At 43.5% G+C, this 22,518-nt stretch overlaps 1 protein-coding gene across 1 annotated transcript in view; it reads right to left on the bottom strand.

Moving 5' to 3' along the window:
- Nucleotides 1–326: 326 nt before the first annotated feature.
- The window catches only part of LOC137264855 (structural maintenance of chromosomes protein 3-like), a 48,392-nt gene continuing 26,200 nt past the window's right edge, over nt 327–22,518 (bottom strand). Inside the window, exons 22-33 of the mRNA XM_067800201.1 lie at nt 13,901–14,092; nt 12,666–12,849; nt 11,759–11,829; nt 11,137–11,226; nt 10,827–10,913; nt 10,527–10,670; nt 9,980–10,048; nt 8,516–8,605; nt 7,917–7,991; nt 7,152–7,329; nt 4,475–4,581; nt 327–3,918 (exon numbers count right to left, since the gene is read on the bottom strand). Of these exons, the coding sequence (XP_067656302.1) occupies nt 3,847–3,918; nt 4,475–4,581; nt 7,152–7,329; nt 7,917–7,991; nt 8,516–8,605; nt 9,980–10,048; nt 10,527–10,670; nt 10,827–10,913; nt 11,137–11,226; nt 11,759–11,829; nt 12,666–12,849; nt 13,901–14,092 (1,359 nt within the window). The 3' untranslated portion in view covers nt 327–3,846. The remainder of the gene's footprint in view (nt 3,919–4,474; nt 4,582–7,151; nt 7,330–7,916; nt 7,992–8,515; nt 8,606–9,979; nt 10,049–10,526; nt 10,671–10,826; nt 10,914–11,136; nt 11,227–11,758; nt 11,830–12,665; nt 12,850–13,900; nt 14,093–22,518) is intronic.

Consider the following 22,518-nt stretch of genomic DNA (forward strand, 5'->3'; position numbering starts at 1 on the left):
AAAACTTCAAAAAATGCTATTCTTTCGTATTGCTAAACGAAAACCCGTCGTGGCAGATTAACTCTAGTATGATCAGAGTGCAGTGTCTTTCAAACCTTTTTGGAGTAGTATATACCTCTCTCATACCATTTGCCACAATTTTCCACAACAGCAAAGGATGTGACACAGACTTTAACACCATCTCCCGACAGAAGAGGGTATCCTCTTCAGGACTGTTTGATCAATACAATAATAATGATAACATACAAAATTTGCCTACTGTCCTACATGATTTAGTAACTAAGACACTCTACAGCGTTTTAAATGAGCTAAGACAGACACAGGACTTCTTTACAATATAGTATAAATTTATTTCATAAAACTAATTAACATTCAGATTCCATATAAATAATGACACAGCATGTATGTCACAAGCCAGTGGCTAACAACGTCTAAAGACGTGCCTTTTGTTTCCATTGTAGGACCAATATGAGAGATGAACTATCCAGCCCACAGATTTATAACAAGCAATATTTTACGACTTTGTTTTGCATTAGAGAAGTTCTGACATTAGAAATGTTTAGAAAAAAATCTTAGGTGGGTAAAAACAAAATCTTAAAAACTGAGACTGGGTATACAGCATTAGGAAATTGGAATCCGCCTTGTCCAAGTATCTGGTAAATATGTAAGTAAATTCTGTAGCCACTGGCAGTGACACACATATACACACTCTTGATGCCTGCTCTCGTGGAACTAGCGTAAATCAGTCACATTTACATTTTAGGATCACTGCATACGATGCCTTGATATTCTGAGCAACAACATGTATAGAAAGATCTTAGATGAAATATTCCATTGAATCATTGCTACATTGGAGCTGGTATTTTGTTACATCTGGCCATGAAGACCCATGTCTGGGTGTAATGATTATGAATGGTTACTGCATTAGGATTCATGCAAGAAGCAGACATCAGACTAATCCAACGCTTATTTATAACATTCAACATTGAACACATGGAACCGAAACCCGACTTGTCAATCCATTCTGACCTGAGTCCTCACTCCTGTCACATGACAATCACATGACACGTCTAGTTACAAGACATCCATTTCCTTACCAGGCTTTAGAGTTTATTTGACTACAAACTTTTTTGCTGAAGACTTCATTGAAACTTGCAAAATAGCAAACACGTTCTCGTAATTAATTCAGATCAACAAGTCTGAAGTAAGCTGGAAACAAAACAATGCTTCTTTCCTTCATTTAAACTTATTTCAGGTTAATAAACAAATCTGATCCTATTGCTTCTGTGAAGATGGTGTTGGTTTATTGACTTACAATAAATTCATGCAGCTGAAAGAAAACAACCTGGTGACTGATCTGCGACAATAAAGTTTAATGTAATCCTTGAAATTATACAACAGTGAATAAATTATAAAAAAATGCTTACATTAATTAAACTTCGCAATAATGTTTAAACATGACAGTTGACATGTAGGCATCGCTGTGGACAGTGGAACTATTTCATGCCCAAAACTAGTAAACATCTCTCATAGTCATCCGTCCTGATTAATTTCATACTGAATGACACTATGTGACTACACACATAACATTAAGCTGATAATGGACAATGGATCACTTAGGACAAGCACGGTCTACCTTAAACTAATGTTCAGACTCTGAATATATATTACATGTATTTTGACAGTAACAAATAAACCCATTTAAACTGAAAAGGAGCCTCAGTGAGACCAGAGATTCAGAACCTGAAAGAATCTAGACTTGCTTCATTTATGGCTTTAGCATTGCAGCAAGGCTTAGCAGTAGGGAACCTGTGGTTCAAGGACTGAGAACCACGTCAGGGTGGTGACATGTCGGGCTGTACAACATTAAGGCTGTGTGTGACAGTACCACACACAGCAACAACAAACTGTACATAAACTGTAGAATACTCAGCGCCAAGTCTAACCAAGCTGCTGAAAACATCAACGGATAATTACAATGACAAATGGTTAGAACGGCAAACATGTCTTCAAATCCATCTAATGAAAACAAGAAACTTAAAATATCAGTTTCCATAATTGTTACATGAATACTACCTCTAAGTATGTTCATATGAATAATGGCAGTACTGAATACATAGGATATCTACTTGGTTGGATATCTCAATTTGGATGTGCCAGCATTCTATATATGGAGTCAGACAATCAAATATTGCATTGTGAAGCCGAGCATTTAGAATCATTAAATAATTTAATTTGCAGACACACATCCTTTTGGAATTTAAGCACTCATCAGTTGTGAACCCACGTAATGATCTGGGCCTCCTTTCACAAAGCAACAAAGTGACCGTAAGTCACTACGGTAGCCTTAGTAAATGTTAAAGACTGGGAGTTAAGGTGAACCTTTGCAAAAGTTGGTTTGTAAATCACATAGCTCCATTCCACAAAATGATCCAAGTCATTACAAGAGTCGTAATTATATGGTAAGGTATGTGACTTTCGATCATCCAAGTCATTACAAGAGTCGTAATTATATGGTAAGGTATGTGACTTTCGATCATCTATGCACCACCATCACTTTGTGGAATGGGCTACAGAGGGCACTAACCAGAGACTTTACTTTCTGTACTGATCTCAGGTAACCTCAGTGCATAGTTAAAGAATGGGAATAACTTTAGTAAAGGTTGCTTCATGGAAAAAAGTTCCACGATTCTGCTTCACGAAGGTTTAGTAAAGCTAGCTTCCTGAAAAAAGCCCCTGGACTCTGCTTCACGAAGGGATTTGAGCACTACGACTACAAGTCTACGATAAAGAGTGGGAGCAATGATCAACATAGATATAACACTTTGTGAAACCAGTCCTTGAACTTACTGGCAAACGAACAAACACAATGTTACAAAGATAGAGTTTTTTCCAAAGCACATTTATTGTCCACTATCATGTGGCATTGTAATGCACACTATCAAGGACAGCACCTTTCAGAGCAACACGAAATGCTGTCGGAAGTATAATATATTAGTAAATGAAAATGTAGCAATTACTCTGGAAGATCTAGTCGAGGACAATATCTAACCATTTCAGGTGATGCTGATTCTACAGGAGACTTTGATCTCTTGGAATTCTAATGTAAGAAATAAGACACATTAAAATGGAGATGTTGATGTTGATATTTTCAAATGATTGACAGTTCTGTATAATTTTGTCATAATGAAGCATTTCTTTAACAAGACAGATTTCCTGTGTGTCAACTTTCATAAAACTGTCACAGGTATGGCTAAATAACTGCTGAAAATGATGCGATGACCACGGTTTGACACTGAAGAACAGATATGGCAGATCTGAACACAGGTTATTATGGTATAAAATCTTATATACAACAGTGAATTGTACAGATGAGATGTAAACAGCATGATGATAACATGTCAACAATATATTGCATTTTGAGTGATGTCATCAATGATAGCCATGAAATTAACTCAGTAACTCAGTAATTCCAGACAGCATGTGCACTTTAGAGCAATGATGTCACAACAATGTAATAAAGAAAATATGAAAATCATAAACCCTGATTCATTTTCATCCGTCACAATAAGAAAAAATGCAAACAGTGGTACTACTTTTTGTCATAGGTTTCACTTAACCACTATTATGTAGACACTTGCTTATTGACCTGATTTCTGGTATCAAGAATATGACCCTATCGAACCCAGCGAAATACAAAAATAGTCCTATCAGCTGCCTGGGCATCGCCATGGATACTGGTGTACGCCTCTTGTGTAAATGTCCCAGCAGCAGTGGCTGGTGCCATCACTGCTGTCACAGACGACGAGGTTATGCCTTTAGTATTTGATACTTGTCAACAGATGTTCAGCCATGGGTGGTGTCGTCCTCCACAAAATCCTGTGCTTCTTCCCGACTGACGCACTCGATGTGACTCACCTGCAACAGAATGATTATCAGTAACAAGCCAGTTGATAAAATAATCATAAAAGTCTTTGTGCAGATGAGCGTTAACAAAGAAAAATGTATCACCAACCACGACAGGAACTAACCTGTTTACAGAGTATTACAGTGTGTGTGAATATTGTTTTATGCCACCTTGAAAAGTTTAGTTTTACACCATGCTCTGTGATATTCCAGCTATGTGGTGGCAGTTTGTAAATGATCAAGTCTGGACCAAACAATCCAGTGATTGTGCATCAGTCTATGCAACTGGGATACAATGACATGTGTCAACCAAGTCAGTGAGACTGACCACCCGATCCCTTTAGCTGACAGAACAAAAATGACAATCTAGGTGCATCTATGTTCAGAAACAAGGATCAGTTAGTTGGAGACTTGTAAAAATACAGAGGGACAAGTGGCTTTACTATCAAACTCATTCACATACACCACTGGTCTGAATATAGCTGAAGGCAACCTAAAAGGTAAAAAATAGTCGAACCTTAAACATAAATTAGATTTCAGAGGTGACAGAAAGAATGTCAATGATTACCTTATTCCTGAATTTGACACCATAAAACTTGTCCGAGTGTTCGAGAAGCTCCGGTCGGAATGTGGTGGTGATGAACTGAGCATCCTGGGACAGCTCATGGATCATGTCTGTAAGAAGAGCAGTAATGTAACTGAGCATCCTGGGACAGCTCATGGATCATGTCTGTAAGAAGAACAGTTATGTAACTGAGCATCCTGGGACAGCTCATGGATCATGTCTGTAAGAAGAGCAGTTATGTAACTGAGCATCCTGGGACAGCTCATGGATCATGTCTGTAAGAAGAGCAGTAATGTAACTGAGCATCCTGGGACAGCTCATGGATCATGTCTGTAAGAAGAGCAGTTATGTAACTGAGCATCCTGGGACAGCTCATGGATCATGTCTGTAAGAAGAGCAGTAATGTAACTGAGCATCCTGGGACAGCTCATGGATCATGTCTGTAAGAAGAACAGTTATGTAACTGAGCATCCTGGGACAGCTCATGGATCATGTCTGTAAGAAGACCAGTAATGTAACTGAGCATCCTGGGACAGCTCATGGATCATGTCTGTAAGAAGAACAGTTATGTAACTGAGCATCCTGGGACAGCTCATGGATCATGTCTGTAAGAAGAACAGTTATGTAACTGAGCATCCTGGGACAGCTCATGGATCATGTCTGTAAGAAGAACAGTTATGTAACTGAGCATCCTGGGACAGCTCATGGATCATGTCTGTAAGAAGACCAGTAATGTAACTGAGCATCCTGGGACAGCTCATGGATCATGTCTGTAAGAAGAACAGTTATGTAACTGAGCATCCTGGGACAGCTCATGGATCATGTCTGTAAGAAGAACAGTACTGTAACTGAGCATCCTGGGACAGCTCATGGATCATGTCTGTAAGAAGAACAGTTATGTAACTGAGCATCCTGGGACAGCTCATGGATCATGTCTGTAAGAAGAACAGTTATGTAACTGAGCATCCTGGGACAGCTCATGGATCATGTCTGTAAGAAGAACAGTACTGTAACTGAGCATCCTGGGACAGCTCATGGATCATGTCTGTAAGAAGAACAGTTATGTAACTGAGCATCCTGGGACAGCTCATGGATCATGTCTGTAAGAAGACCAGTAATGTAACTGAGCATCCTGGGACAGCTCATGGATCATGTCTGTAAGAAGACCAGTAATGTAACTGAGCATCCTGGGACAGCTCATGGATCATGTCTGTAAGAAGACCAGTAATGTAACTGAGCATCCTGGGACAGCTCATGGATCATGTCTGTAAGAAGACCAGTAATGTAACTGAGCATCCTGGGACAGCTCATGGATCATGTCTGTAAGAAGACCAGTAATGTAACTGAGCATCCTGGGACAGCTCATGGATCATGTCTGTAAGAAGAACAGTTATGTAACTGAGCATCCTGGGACAGCTCATGGATCATGTCTGTAAGAAGAACAGTTATGTAACTGAGCATCCTGGGACAGCTCATGGATCATGTCTGTAAGAAGAACAGTTATGTAACTGAGCATCCTGGGACAGCTCATGGATCATGTCTGTAAGAAGAACAGTACTGTAACTGAGCATCCTGGGACAGCTCATGGATCATGTCTGTAAGAAGAACAGTTATGTAAAACGGGACCTTTGTGTTGCATGCTCCACAAAGAACTAGGAATGAAAGTCAGGCAGTATGGTGTTATGCCATTCCTGACATTTCAGCACAAAATGGACTTCACAGATAATACCCATGTGGGGAATCGAACCCAGGTCTTTGGCATTACGAGCAAACACTTGACCAATAGACTACTTTTCAGTTCTGCTCCGGAAACAAAACACACCTCTCACTTTTGAGTACAAAACATTTCTATGGAAACCGAGAAATTTCTACGGAAACCGAGAAACTAAGAAATCACACAAACCTGTAAGTAGCAAAAGGCAGCACTTTAGGTTCCGACTGATATATCTACTAAGTTCTCCAAAAAAATATTGAATGGCTTCTAAGTTCTGCTCCAGAAACGAAGCACATTCCTCCGTTTTGAGACTAAATCCAAACCGTTTCCATGGAAACAGAAAATAATAAATCACAAAAACCTGTAAATAGCAAAAGGCACCACTTTGGGGTCTGCCACACATATCTACCAAGTTACATTGACAGATATTAAGAAGCTTTTGAGTTCTGCTCCGGAAACAAAACACACCTCTCACTTTTGAGACAGTCTGAATCGTTTCCATGGAAACAGAGAAACTAAGAAATCACAAAAACCTATAACTAGCACAAGGCACCACTGCAGCTTCTGACTGGTATATCTACCAAGTTTTGCAGAAAAATATTGAATGGTTTTTGAGTTATGCTCCGGAAATGAAGCACATCCTTTCATTTTGAGACTAAGTCCAAAACATTTCCATGGAAACCAAGAAAATAATAAATCACAAAAAACTGTAAATACCAAACTGCACCACTTTGGGGCCTGCCACACATATCTACCAAGAGTTCTGGTCCGGAAACGAAGCCCATCCCTCCATTTTGAGACTAAGTCCGAAACGTTCCATTTTGAGAGTAAGTCCGAAACATTTCCATGGAAACCGAGAAAATGATTACATGATATGCCGGGGGATAAAAATGCTCCATTTATCATGACCACTGCATTGAAAGAGAATTAATATTCCTTCTGTATGAAGATTGTTTGTAGACGTACCAGCTACAGCCTTTCTGTGAGATGAGTCCAAGGCCTGGTCAATCTCATCAAACAAGTAGAAGGGGGCAGGGTCACACTTCTGGATGGCGAAGATCAAGGTCAAGGCCACGAGTGACTTCTGACCTCCAGAGAGCTGCTGCATGTCTCTCATCTCAGCTCGGTTTCCGGTGAAAGACACCTGAAAAGATGAAGGACTAATAAGATATCAGAACCACAGGCAGTGTGAGTGAATTTAGTTATGTGCCGTTCTTTTAGCAACATTCCAGATATATTATAACAGGGGACAAAAGAAATGGGCATCACACTTTGTACCCCTGTGGGGAATCTGGGTCATCAGTGTGATGAGCAAACACTTAACCACTAGGCTACCTCACAGCTCCAACTTGAGGCAGTCAGTGAGTTTAGTTTCATGCTGCACTCAGCAATATTTCAGCTATAAGGCAGCAATCTGTAAACAATCAAGTCTGGACCACACATCATAAGCACTGATCTACACAACTGGGATACAATGACGTCAGATGTGTCAAACAAGTCAGCTATTCTGACCAACCAATCCTGTTAGTCACTTCTCACGACAAGCATGGGTTGCTGATAACCAATTCTGAACTTCATGGGAGGCAGCGCAACAAGGAGGTAAAAGGTATAGCTACAATTAGGAACATGGCCAGACCCAGCAAGTGTGGTCCAAATTGTTCAAAAAATGACTTTGCATAGCCTAAAATCTCACTACTGTAGTGCATAATTAGACAATGCCCACAGGTTTACCCTGATTCCAACTCCAGTGAACTGTTCCACCAGAGGCACATCCTGTTGTGATGGTCCCTGTGAGTCGTCAGCACCCTGGAGAGACAAAAAATGTTACAACAATCAGTCAATAGTTCATAGTCACAATTAAGTGGCAACAACATAAAACAAATGTCAATGTTTCAGTTTATCTTGTCTTGTGTCACATCAAACAATACATGAATACGAACAGTGGAGTTTAACTTGAAGGAAAGCCCTAAACCATTTAAATGAAGACATTAACCACTCAGTTGAAATCTACTACCCATAAGGGTGAATTTGGGATTCAAACTTATCACAGTATTCTTGTGCACCTAAGGGAGGTAACTCAGCACAGCAAATTTGGCAACATGGGCGGCATGGACAATTTTGGCAACTCCTTTACTGTTAATACTGGATCCAACATTATCCATGAAATGCTGGAGACTAATTTCCAGACATCATTACATACAAACTGAAAGCAGACTGAATGATGCACTTCAGGAACTTTACTGGAACTCTTGACAGAACCAGCACATCAACAGCAAGGTAATGATAGTGATTTGTTTGAAAGACAGTCACGGTGGATGATAACTACATACATCTGTTTCACTGTCCCCCTTCTTCATGACTAGAACAGCATGCCCCTGTGGAGCCAGCTTCTTGAAGATCTCTGTGAAGTATTTGGACACCTGGAACACACCAAGGACATTTTCTGGTTAGTGCTTGGTTGTTAAACACCATACATAGAGGACACTAAATGACCTTGTATGTACTACCATCTTTATTAAACGAGTTAATGACTTGGTATCAAACAAGCAAAAGCGGTATTTCATGGAAGTCAGTCTAGCATTCTGTTAATTACTCGCCAACATAAATTGACAGAAACTGCGGCGAAATTGCCTACAGTGTGAGGACTCTCAGCAAGTGTGAGGAGTCAAGCAGGGTATAGTAGAAATGCGACAGTGACATCAGCATTGTGACGTCACAACTATGAACCATTGTGACGTCATACGTCAAGCAGTATTACACTAGTGTAATATTGCCGTAAAAATATTACACTGCTGTCTTCAATGGAAGCGTAATAATCAGCGTAATATTCCAGCTATACTGCAACAGTCTGTAAATAATTGAGTCTGGACCAGACAATCCAGTGATCAACAGCATGAGCAACAATCTACACAATTATGATGACATTTGTGAACCTAGTCAGTGAGTCTGACCACCCCCTCAAATTATTGATCTCTTGGGACAAGCATGGGTTGTTGATGATTAAGTCTAACGCGGATCTTCACAGGTTTATGGTTAGAGAAGACAGCTTAAAAGTTCACAACAAACCACTCATTAGCTAAAAGCAGTAATGAAAGACTTCAACAGCAGATTTCAAGATTACCTTATTCTAGAAATATATTTGGACCACTAAAAAGCTTACACACTGTGTGACTTTAAAGTTCTCTGACCATAAAAAACTACTGAATCAACTAAACAGTCTGTGATAGTATTCAAATCTTACATAAGTCGCTTTATCAGAACAAGCTCCCAACTCAGATATCATGAATTAGTAGTCACTATGTATGTTCACTAATTCATGCTGATTTACTCTTGTATCTATCAATGTATTCATCACACATCAGTCAATCAAAGAAAGCAAATGTTATCCGTTTTTTTAAAACTTCATTTCCATGATAACAATACCAAGTCCTCACAAAACCATCATGGACAACAGCTCGATAACAAAGGAAAATCTTTTAACAAACTCAAATGAATAGGTTGTTGCTTGAGACAGACCATGCAGGCTAACACCTTGGAGATATTCCATTCGAATTCAATGGAAGCAAGTGTTAATGGAACTTGAAGACTGTTGCTAAACATTGAGGATCCCTGTAGCTAGTGAAGGACAATATTTCAAAATGTAGCAGTACGGACTTCCTGAGAGTGATTTGTTCCTGTAAGGTTAACTCTGTCACTGGCTGTGATCCTACCAAGGCTGGTGATCTAAGTTTGTACAGCATTACCAGCTGCCTGACTCAAGATGGTGGTGCTCACCAATGACCTTGATTACATACCTGTTTAAAGGTCAGCTGGATAGCCTCGTACTTCCTCTGGTCCAAGGCATTCATCAGGTCCAGGATCGACTGAAACATAAGGCGTTGGTTCATGATGACATCCAGTCAAAGCTTTCATTGTCTGCCTGGCTAGCTATTCTCCAAATGTTTGTAGCCCTACAAAGTTCTTAAGAACATTCTTAACACATTGGCTACGACCAAAGTTAAGAATTCTTAAGGCTATGAACATTTCGAGAATAAGGGCCCTGTTTCTTATCACACTCAGAAACACTCTACATGACAGGAGTCTGTAAATAAAGTCTGTCAACCAGACAATATAGTGACTGATATGAGCACCTTTCACAAAAGTATGTCACAGAATCAGACAACTGGTCCTTTAAGTCCCTTTTTAAGACAAGCATGTGTTTCAAGGACAGTTATAACCTAAAATTCCAATAATAGCTTAAGACATGACAAGTAACATGTTTTGATGCATACAGATAGTTTACAAACACAGAAATACTAATCAAGTCAAACTGAGCTTGTTGTAAGAGTGAGTGGTACTTACACTGTGGGCACGGTCCAGTTCATCTTTCCTCTTCATCAACTTTTCCTTCTGATCTGAGAAATTGACAAACTGGTCAAGAGCTTTCTTGTTTACATGGCTGTACTTTTTTAGCTCATGATTGCACTGGTCCAGCTTCTTAAAAAGCTACAACACAAAGGCACACAGGCATCAGAATTCAATAACAATGATATAATGTGCAGTTTAATCCTGCAGGTGTGCAGACATTATATATAGACTGTAATGCTTCTCGTGGAGCTTTGATACAGTACGTCTTTCTCTTTGTTACATTTTTCATCTTACCTGCTTCATACTGAGATCTTGATACTTTTCAAAAGCATCACTAGGCAGAGAACCCAACTCTCTGATTTTTCTCATACAGTCCTCTTTCTAGAAACATAAAAACATAAAATGAAAATTAATGTTAAAATATATGTGAGGTCAACTTAACCTTATGCATGCTTTAACCACCGCTAATAACTGTTGGACATAGCCTAGACGTTCACTGATGACAGAGGACACTATCTGTGGATAACAGCCTCTCTCTCTTTACCATTTACTCGATGTTTGTCATCAAAGACTGAAACATCATACCAAAGAAACAAGAACTTACCTTTTTTAATAATAAACTTTGTTTGTTGGTCATTTTCTCCAGATCTTTTGCATCATCACTGATTTTTTCTTGATATTCTTTTTCTTGGCCCTACAAATGCGACAGATATTGACATAAATTTTCAGAGACCCACATTTACAATGGCCTTTTTCACAAGATTTACATTATGTCACAAGTTAAAGTTCGACTCAAATTACAAAGATTTTGACACACACTTGGTGCACACAGGCATGTCAGGATGCACTTTCAACACTCTGGTATGTTTGATAGAGGTAGCTGACTCCCTGCAGTGCATCATGTAAAGGTCTGTCACCAACAGTAACTTAACACACCTGTAAATGTAAGTAAAAGCTGTGGTCTGAGTGAGTGAGTTTATTTAGTTTCACACTGCATACAGAGTCTGGACCAGATAATCCACTGATCAACAGCATGAGCATCAATCTGAACAATTGGGAACCGATGACATGTGTCAACCCAGTCAGAGTCTGACCATATGATCCTGTTAGTCTCCTCTTACGACAATCATAGTCGCCTTTTGTTGCCAGCATGGGTTGCTGAATATCTATTCTAGTTGTGGTCTGACCCCTTGTGCTAACAATGTTGGACTGTGAACATCACAAACCTTCCAATACTCCAGGTTGCTCTGTAATTCCTTCTGCTCCTTGTTAAATCTGTCTAACTGGTCATCTAGGTCTGAAATCATCAATATGAAAGACTGAAGTCTCAGAGATACACCACTATGATGAAATCCTCATGCATGCTATGGTACTGACAACCCTATGAACATAAACTGGGTATAGGAGACACTGAACCAAAGATCATAAGTTTCTGGCACAACTAAGAGAGGCAACTCTGCACAGTGAATTGAAGTGCCTTGTAGGACATCACTGCCTGTGTCCCCTTATGTTTTGTTGGTTGTTTCATCCCACACTCAACAGTATTCCAGCCAAATGGAGGCAGCCTGTAAATAATCCAGTCTGGACAAGGGAACCAATAATTGACAGCATTGTGATCACAATTCACTGTGAGTTTAGTTTTACGCTGCACTCAGCAATATTCCAGGTATATAGCAGCGGTCTGTAAATAATCGAGTCTGAACCAGACAATCCAGTGATCAACAACATAAGCATCGATCTGCACGATTGGGAACCAATGACATGTGTCAACCAAGTCAGCAAGCCTGACCACCCGAACCCCTTAGTTGCCTCTCACAACAAGCAAAGTCGCCTTTTATGGCAAGTATGGGTTGCTGAAGGCCTATTCTACCAAGGGACCTTCACTGTGAGAACAACAGCAATATATGCTGAAAAGCAAAAGAAATGCAACTGACTTTTGTCAAGTTTTAAAAGAAGACATAAACATGAAAGCTTCAATTTTCAACTTGCATTTCTTTTGCTGTTCAATATAACTCAGCTAAGATTTAAAGCCCCTTCAAGTCTGTAACCTATGAATAATAATAATAATGATAATCATGTTTATCAACACACTGTCCCCTATCAATGATTAATATCTTTAGTTTGTGAAAGTACCTTTAGACGTTTTCTTGAGCTCAGAAATCCTGTCATCCACAGACTGCAGATCACTTTGTAAACTGTCCAGTCTCTGGGTGCGATCTTCAGTGGACGTCTCCTGTAGATCACTCAAGATTCTTTCCCGCTTCTTGTACAGGTTGTTGTTGAGCATGTTTTCTAATTTGTTCTTCTCCCCCTCCAACTGAAATGCAAGACACCAAACTCCAAATAGAGCAATGCCACTATCCTAAACCTCCAGACGAAACCACCAAACTCCAAAGAAATCGGTCATGTGACTTTATCTGGACGTTATGAATGTATCAGCTTACATATTTATTAATACATATTAAAACAGTCAAACCCCATTTACTTGGACCCCACATATCCTGCAATCCCGCCTTCCGGGCGATTTTTATGTGAAACGAAACTTACGTTCATTGTACTCGGTTAACCGGACCCCACGCATCTGGACCCAGACGGTGAATTTTCAAACCATTCCCATACATTTCCATTGAAAAATGATCTAGTTATCCAGACAGAGAGATATGTGCAACGTGCATGTGTATGTGTCACTTCAATACCGTTTACCGCATGACTATGTGATTTCATTCTTAATCTATCGGAAGGCATTTGGTGTGAACTGATTAATTAGCCATCAAAACACTAATGACACGAGTCACTCATTAGGATTTGGTGCGTGTGAGAACATCTCATCATTAACGAAAACACATGTTAAGTAGGATTAAGGTAAACTACACTGTAAGTGTACTGTAAATAACACTTATAAATCGACCCCTGCTATCTGTTGCGATGCAAATTAAAAATAGCCTATAACATGATCTAAGTCATGTGATCCCATCCCAAGTTGACTTTCCGCAGACAGCATAAGTTCGACGCGATGTCATATGTTTTCAAGGCATTTAAAATTAAAAAACAACATGCAATTGGCAAAATAGAAACTTTTTGTCATTGATTTACGTTTTCATCTGACTTACCATCTGAAACTCCACACGCTACACGATTACGTCTGAGACAACCTGACAAATGGTAACCTGCGTTCCGCCTTCCATGTATTATCAGTACACATATATGTTATGATGATTCACTGTTATTACTATTAACTGTTGATTTATTGATATACGTATGTGAAATTTTTTTTACTTACACGTACATGAACACCTGTCTCTAACAACAACCATGACAGACAAGAGACAATAATGTAAGAGACTAATGCTGATCACAGTCCCACTTACCCGGATTCTTTCTTTCCATGCAGCTCTGTTCTCCTCCGTCTTGCTCTTCACCTTGTCATTGAGCTGGTCCACCTCTCGCTGATCCTCCATGCTGAGTTGAGACAGAAGGTCCGTACCTACCTCTTCATTCAGGGAATCTCTTGTTGCCACCATGGCCGCCAGGCTGCTCTCCAGGCTTGAGACACTCTTGCCCTGAAACATTTGTTTGTAAGTTTTATGTAAAGGTCACATGCAATGTAAAACACAACTTTGCAGATTCCAATACCTTTCCATATGCACTTACCGAAACAAACCATCAAAAATGCCAATTCAACCTATAAAGTTGAAAAAAACGCGATGAACAAAAAGCCCGCGAAATCAGAGTTCAAACGATTCACTAAAATTTCCCCCAGCGCTGGGGGAAAAAGTGGTTTCAGCAGCTGTGCTGCGCTGCGCCCATAGTGCATGCGCAGTGAACAGGTTGAACTATGCATGCCCGGAGTATGAGGTCGTGAGCAGGAGTCTAATCTTGGTTGTGTACACAAACAAGTAAATAACCTACTTGTTACATAAAAAAACTTGTTGATGGTGATAAGCAGCCTCTGTCACAGAGAAAGCCCTATGTCTGGTTTATTGACACCTAATGTTAGACTAACATCTAGTCTCTGAAATGAACATATTTTACTGAAAAAACGCTCACAGTGAAAAAATTTATACAAACCTGTAGAGGTTATGAATTCTTTGAAGAATGTCCTCCTTGGGGTACATATATAGCATTAAAATGTCCATTTAAAAATGCCTACGACAGTTGTAACAATATTGAATAAATATTTTACAAAACAAAAACTCGTTTTTGTCTTGTGAGACCACCCCTACAGGGCCCCCACTCGGGCCCCTTAACAGCCAAGAGCAGGTAACTCTCGCCGTGTACCTCATACCTCACTTTTCATGCTGAGATTGTCAGACAGAATGTGGGGAGGCGGGTGGCCGTACCCCAAGGAGGACATTCTTCAAAGAATTCATAACCTCTACAGGTTTGTATAATTCTTTTTCAGAAGAAGTCCTCCTTGGGGTACATATATAGCATAAGACAGACTCCCAACGAACGTGAGTCGGGAGCGGCATTCTGTCTGCTGATGTGTACCCTACACACACTCTCATACACTGCCGAAGCTGCGAGAGATAGAATACACTTACCCAATCACCAAGCCGCTGATGTCAATCAGGCGGGGGCGTGGCAACATAGGGCCGAAAGAGCCAATCGACAATAACCCAGCAAAGGTGATGGACATATGACCACACCTCATGCCATTCACTGTAAATATTCCCCCAAACCAGCGAAGTAGTGCCGGGAATAACAGTGCAAGGGTAAATATGAGCGTATGTCGACGCTAATAGTGAAAAAACCGTCTAGAGGTAGTTTCTCTTTGTGTTTTTGTTGTTTTTTATATATATATATATATATATATATAAACACCACCACCAGGGGATATCCGTCACCAATATAACAAGAAATGTTTCGTGAAAACCCACCACCAGGAACATTTCATGATAAACAAAGTCGAGATCTCAGACGCTCATTCAGCTAGGGGAATCACGACTCTGCCCACTGGTGAGAACTGTATGGCCAAACCGAGCACGTTCCCGTGAATGTTTGTCCAGTTGGTAGTGACGGATAAACGTGCTCGGTCGGCTCCAAATAGCCGCAGAGCAGATCTCCTCAATGGGCAGAGCCGCGGCATAAGCCTGTGACGTAGCCACTGCCCTAACAGAATGAGCCTTTAACCCATTAGGGATAGGTAACCCTTTATGAGTATATGCCATACAAATGGCAGAGACAAGCCACCTAGATATGGTTTGCTTGTTCGCCGGCAGACCAGCTCTTCCCCCGCCATAACAACAAAACAACTGGTTATCTTTTCGGATATCAGCAGTTCGTTTGATATAAGCCCTAAGGGTCTTACGGACATCTAAGACGTGATCACGTCGAAGAGAGGTACCGGGCGAGGGAGGCTGCATGAGCTTAGGGAGCTCGATAGGCGCTGTAACATGAAAAGCGCCTGCGATCTTAGGACGGTAAGAATCCGGCAGTCTAATACTGACCCTGTCTTTGTGAAAGACGGTCAAAGCAGGATCCGCTGACATTGCATGAATGTCACCTACCCGCCTGCCAGACGTTACCGCCACAAGAAAGGCAGCCCTCCACGTTAACAGCTGGAGAGAAAGAGACGATAGCTCGTGAAAAAGAGGACCGGACAACCAGTCAAGAACGACTGACAAGTCCCACGGGGGACTAATCCGCCGGACAGTCGGACGGATCCTATCCACACCCGCTAAAAAACGCTGAACAAGAGGGTGCTGCCCCAAGAGAGCACCGTCAACAGGAATATGGAATGCCGAAATGGCCGTGGAATAGCCCCGGATAGTAGAGGCGGCTAGGCCTGACTCTAACCGGGACTGCAAAAATTCCAGTACTTCAACTAGAGTTGAAGAAAAGGGATCAAGAATCCCCCTGTTGACACACCAGCGCGCATAACAGGCCCATCTATCCTCATATTGAACGTTTGTCGAATCCCTCCGCGAAGCCAGAATTGTGTCTGCAACTGGTGCAGAAATTCCGCTCGCTTGGAGGCGATTCCTGACAGTGGCCAGGCCACCCACTGAATCCTGGGATTCGGGTGCGGCGCTCCGTTCTGGGATAGTAAGTCCGGTCGAAAGGGTAAAAGGACAGGAGGCAATGCCAGAAACCTCATCATTACCGGAAACCAGCTTTGAGACGACCAAAGAGGAGCAAGAAGCACTAACAGTCGAGCTGGTTGGGTGGCAAGCTGCGAGAGGACCCTGGGAATCAGCGGCAGAGGTGGGAACGCCCACAATACCCTGTCCGTCCAATCGAGCTGGAAAGCGTCCTGAGCGATGGCTCTCGGATCCGGTATCCGAGAACAAAACACCGGAATCTGGTTCGTCCCCCCAGAGGCAAACAGATCCACCTGGAACGATCCGAACAACCGGGAGATAATCCCGAATATCTCCCGATGCAACATCCACTCGTGAGGAGCTAGGACACGTCGAGAGAGCGCGTCTGCTCGAACATTGTCCACCCCGGGGAGATACACGGGACACACCCGAACATTGAACCGGTCGCACCACTGTAGAAAGTGCCACGCCTCCTCTAGGAGGGACGGAGAAACCGTACCGCCCTGTTTCAGGATATAGGTCATTGCCGTCTGGTTGTCCATCTCTAGACGTACCACACAGCCTCGAACCGTCTCCCGAAAGTGTTGGAACACTAGCCGGACAGCTCTCAATTCGAGCACATTGATGTGCAGGCGCGTTTCGTGCCGTAACCATAGGCCCGAAACTGAATGGGCGCCCAGCACGCCACCCCACCCTGTGAGGGAAGCGTCCGTCTGAATTGAAAGGGTTGGTGAGGGAGCGTCCAGGGGTAACCCCCTGGATAGATTCCCTACCACTGTCCACCACCGTAAATGAGGAAGGAGCCACTCCGGAGTGAGGAGAATCATCTCGTAACTCCTGCCGTGGGACCACATTCGCGCCAAGGCGTACTGAATGGGTCGCATCCTCAACCGCGCCCTCCAAACAACGTCCACCGTCGCTGCCATGTTGCCTAGCAACTGGAGCCAAACCCGAGCCGAAGCCGAGGGGGACTCGAGGAATTGCATAACAACTCTCTGAACTTTGGAGATCCGATCCGGCGACAGGGAGACTATGCCTCTCGCTGTGTCGAACCGTGCGCCTAAGAAGATCAGATCCTGTGTAGGAACTAGGTCTGACTTCTTGAGATTGATAATCCAGCCCAACCTGGTGAGAATACACATTATGGCGAATGTTGCGTCTCGACTCAAGTGAGCGGCAAGTGCTCGTATAAGCCAATCGTCCAGGTACGGGTGACAACACCTGCCCTGTGACCTGGCCACTTGCGCTGGGATTAACATAAGCTTGGTGAATACCCTCGGAGCCGTAGCGATGCCGAAGGGAAGCACCCGAAACTGATAGCATACCCCGTCGAAGGAGAACCGCAGGTACTTCCTGAACTCGGGATGCATCGGAACATGCAGGTACGCATCCTTGAGGTCGATGGACGTAAGCCAGTCGCCTCTTTCTACAGATGAGATCACTGACCGTAGTGTCTCCATCTTGAATGACGGTACCTGCAGCATAGTGTTCAGCCGTTTGAGATTGAGAATCGGTCTGAACCCTCCGTCCTTTTTGGTGACCAGGAAATAAGTGGAGTAAAATCCCTCTTGTTCCTGGCCCCCTGGAACCACCTCGATGGCCGCCTTGTCCAGTAAAGACTGAACCTCGGCGCGGAGAACCTCGGCTTTCTCCGGAACTACCGGCACAGGAGTGCGCCGAATTCCGGAAAAGGGAGGCGGGTCTCTCTTCCATAGTGGTAAGTGGCCGTCCCTGAGTGTGGATAGGACCCAGGGGTTGGAGGTTACCTTTTCCCAATCCGACAGGAAGTGGGAAAGGCGGCCACCCACAGGAAGGTTTGGCAGAAGGCAATGAATGCCCGACGTCGGCAGTGCTCCGACTGCTTGATTCGGGATCACTTGCAAGGGCTCCGGAGGATGACTTACTGGGAAGCCGGGGCCGACTTCCCTTTCCTCGGAAAAGGATGCTGGGGCGCCGCAGCCTTGCCCTTGCCCCTACCCTTACCCTTACCCTTCCGCGCCTGCAAGGGCTGTGCCCACTTAGCAGAGTCCTTGGCCGGAGCCGAAGGATAAGCGGAGGAAAGCACCGGGGGACGCGCACGAGAAGTGTGAGGCTGTTCTAACAAGGGTTTAGACTCCTTGAATGTAGACACAGCCTCCGCGGCCTCCCGGACTACTGATGCCGCTCCCGGGAAGAGAGTAGATCCCATCCGGAATGGCAGTGAAAGTAGCGCTTGTTGAGTGGCCGGCGAATACCGTGCCACGGACAGCCACAGTCTACGGAGGCCCATAACTGCAGACATCATCTGACACGCCGAGGACCTGATCGAGTCCCGCGCCAGATGTGACTGCACCTCCGTAAGCTGTTGAGCGAGCGTAGGGGAAACACACTCCTCCTCAACACCGCCGCCGTCAACAAGCCGACGCTGCAATACCGAAGTATATGCGGCGTGTATTGTGACCTTAAGGCATTGAGCTGCATTTCGGTACTGCTCCTCAAACGACCTATAAGCCGATTTGAGGGCAGTAACGTTAGAGGTGAACGGAGGCAGGCGGCGTCCTTGCTTAGCCGAAGCTAAGGAGCTGCCAGAGGAACCCCCCAGGGCGACCGATGCATAGATACAGTCGTCGACCACTGGAGGGTTATACAAGTCAAGATCACCCATCAGGTAACGTCGGTCTAGCTCCGGCAAATCGAAGCGTGACCGCGCTCCCGTTAAAAGAGGGTTAATCACTTCTGACAAAATAGAAGGGAGGATGCGCAACCGAGAATCCACCACCTTGGCTGGGGCAAAAGCCTCACCCGGCAGTCGGAATTCCTCGGGGTCAGGTGTCGCCGAAGCAACCACGACCTGCGGCAGGACAGAAGCAATACGCTCCCGTACCTGCCTCAGCGAGGCGCCGAGCGAAAACGAAAACTCACTCGGCCCACCCCGGTCCTCCCCCTCCTCCATTATCTCCTCGGCGCGATCCCCCATGAGTGACACCTCAGATCTGTCATCTAAGGATAGCTCCGGGGGATCGGTCGAGGGAACATCCGAAAGAGAGAGAGGCCCGAGCAGAGCCGAGCGGCCCGACGCCATAGACCCGACGCCCGAGACTGAGTCTGGGTGGCGGATCGCCGGCAACGCTCCCAACATAGGCATGGTCCCATGACCAACACTGGCAACCTCGGAGTGGCTGGCAACCGACTCTAAAGTCGGTTCCTGCGCACCCCTAATGGAAGTCCCCACACCGGCGCCAGAGGCGTGGCTGGGGAGTCCCATGGAAGCCGAAGCCGGATACACACCCGACTCCGGACGAACGCCGATCTCCTGACGGAGACCGGACATCGCATCCGAAATCAGGGTATGCACCGACGCCATTTGCTGCTGTAACAAAGACGAAAGTAAATCAAAAGTTAACGGTTGCGAGGGTTCAGTGGGAGGTGCTGCGGAGGTAGAAGCCACCGCTGGAGGTGGAACCGAAGTACCCTTCGCTGGTTTTGCCGTATCCCCCCCCCGAGACTGACGCCGAAGACGCCTTCTTAATATCTTTTTTAGCTTTTTTTGAAGGCGGCTCCTGAGCCCAAATATCCCCCCCCGCCTGGATCAAAGATCTATAAAAGATCAAGTCTGCATGACGGGATTTTTGAGCCCTGGGGGAAAAGTCCTGACATACGGCGCATCCTTGCTCGTCGTGAGCTTCCTCCGCCAAGCAACGCAGGCACAGAATATGCTTATCCCTCGGGGGGAGTTTTGCGTTACAAGTAGCACACACCTTGAACTGGAAAAAACCGAACCGTGCTATGATTAATAGCAAGGCCCGTTAATCCAACAAACACATGAGTATTTAACAGAAACAATAATACGCACTGGCGATATTTAACCGTTAAATAATAAGAAAGCTATTTATGAAAACATACAATAGCATATAAGGATTTCTTTACCATGGAAAAGAAAGGTAAAAAACCATACAAATATCCGGTTTGTATTTAAAACCACCTAAAAGAATAGGCAGAAGAAATAACCACCAGGTACGTGCCGCCCGCCATCTTGTCAGCCACATGACTGAAGACCACGGTAGCCACGGAAAGTTACAACATTTCATGAATGAAAAAGAGTGAAATATGCATTCCTAATACCGCCCGTGCGTTAAAAAGGAACCATACATACGGTTTTCGTAGCTTTCTCACTCATTTCTCTTCAATTCGTAGGTTCTCTAAGTATGAGAGCTTGCTGATGGACGACTGTCCTCAAAGACGACAGCATGAAAAGTGAGGTATGAGGTACACGGCGAGAGTTACCTGCTCTTGGCTGTTAAGGGGCCCGGGTGGGGGCCCTGTAGGGGTGGTCTCACAAGACAAAAACGAGTTTTTGTTTTGTAAAATATTTATTCAATATTGTTACAACTGTCGTAGGCATTTTTAAATGGACATTTTAATGCTATATATGTACCCCAAGGAGGACTTCTTCTGAAAAAGAATAATATAACGAAATGGAGTCGTGAGACTTTCTTCATTTTCAGAGACTAAACAAATCTGCAGAGCAAAAATTTCTTGGAATTTCTCAACACATGCAAAGATTCTTATCACCCATTACTGACACGTCACTGAAGGAGTATGTGACAGGACATTTTATTTCCCCAAACATCACCCAACCCAACCCCTACTCCCTCTCAGTGTGGTGTGGGCAGCTCAGGGGAAGTATCAAGTGTCACAACCACATAACTCATGGTTAGCATCTCTTGAGACTAATGCTATGGCTGGAAAACTGGATGTATCCAAAACTCCAACAAAGATATCAAATATAATTTTTCTCCAAAATCAAAATATTCTGTCTGCATTATATATGGCAGTGTGATTGAAATCACATGGAACAGCAGAACAATGTAAGACAGAGCCATATCTTCTGATTGAAATGTTTTACAAGTAACAGTTAACAGGAAATGTTCAACACACACTGTGTGTAGAAAATGTTCACATGACGTCACTATGGACAATACTTTGTGATGTCTTGTAAAACCCTTTGAAAAGACTGTCCTTGATTTGTACCAGTCCTGTGGAACTGAAGTCACAAAACAACTGGGATCCAAAGACAGTCTGTTGTACAGATCCTGAAGCAAATATATCCAGGAAAGCCCATGCAAGTCTAGAAAATGTGGCAAGTCTACATTCCCTTGCCTTCTGAAAGTGAAGAAAGTCTCAGTCTCCATTTTATTTATGTTATTATTATTTTTTTACTATGACCTTTTTCCAGTAAAATATGTTCATTTCAGAGAGTAGTTGTTAGTCTACCGAAGACATTGTGAGTCAAAGGACTCACTCAGGAAGTCAGTATTCCAGGAATGAAGATCAGGAATCTCAGACAAATCCGACACATGTTGCCTCACAGTGAGAGGACAGGGCAGGAGGTCTTAGCCAAGTGTGGGGCCATGGGGGAGCTGAGGGTAAGCCTCCCCATGAATTTATACTAAACACCTGTGACATGTAGAGATCAACTGATATTTACTAACCATGTACTGGCTATGAATTCAGCAGATTGGTACAGAAACTGAAGTTAAGGAAATCTAGACTTGCCACATTTTCTAGACTTTCTTGGATATATATACTTCAGGGTCTGTACGACGCACTACTTAAATGTCTGAATGCCTGGACCCGTGAAGGTCCCGGGTAGAATAGGCCTTCAGCCACCCATGCTTGCCATAAAAGGTGACTATGCTTGTCGTAAGAGGCGATTAACGGGATCGGGTGGTCAGCCTCGCTGACTTGGTTGACACATGTCATCGGTTCCCAAGTGCGCAGATCGATGCTCATGTTGTTGGTCACTGGATTGTCTGGTCCAGACTCGATTATTTACAGACCGCCGCCATATAGCTGGAATATTGCTGAGTGCGGCGTAAAACTAAACTCACTCACTCACTCACTGAATGCCTGTGTGCTAAAGACAATATGCAATACACAGCTTCAATCATTGGCCACATGCT

This window comes from Haliotis asinina, chromosome 15, assembly GCF_037392515.1.
Source record: "Haliotis asinina isolate JCU_RB_2024 chromosome 15, JCU_Hal_asi_v2, whole genome shotgun sequence".
Classification (NCBI taxonomy): Eukaryota; Metazoa; Mollusca; class Gastropoda; order Lepetellida; family Haliotidae; genus Haliotis; species Haliotis asinina.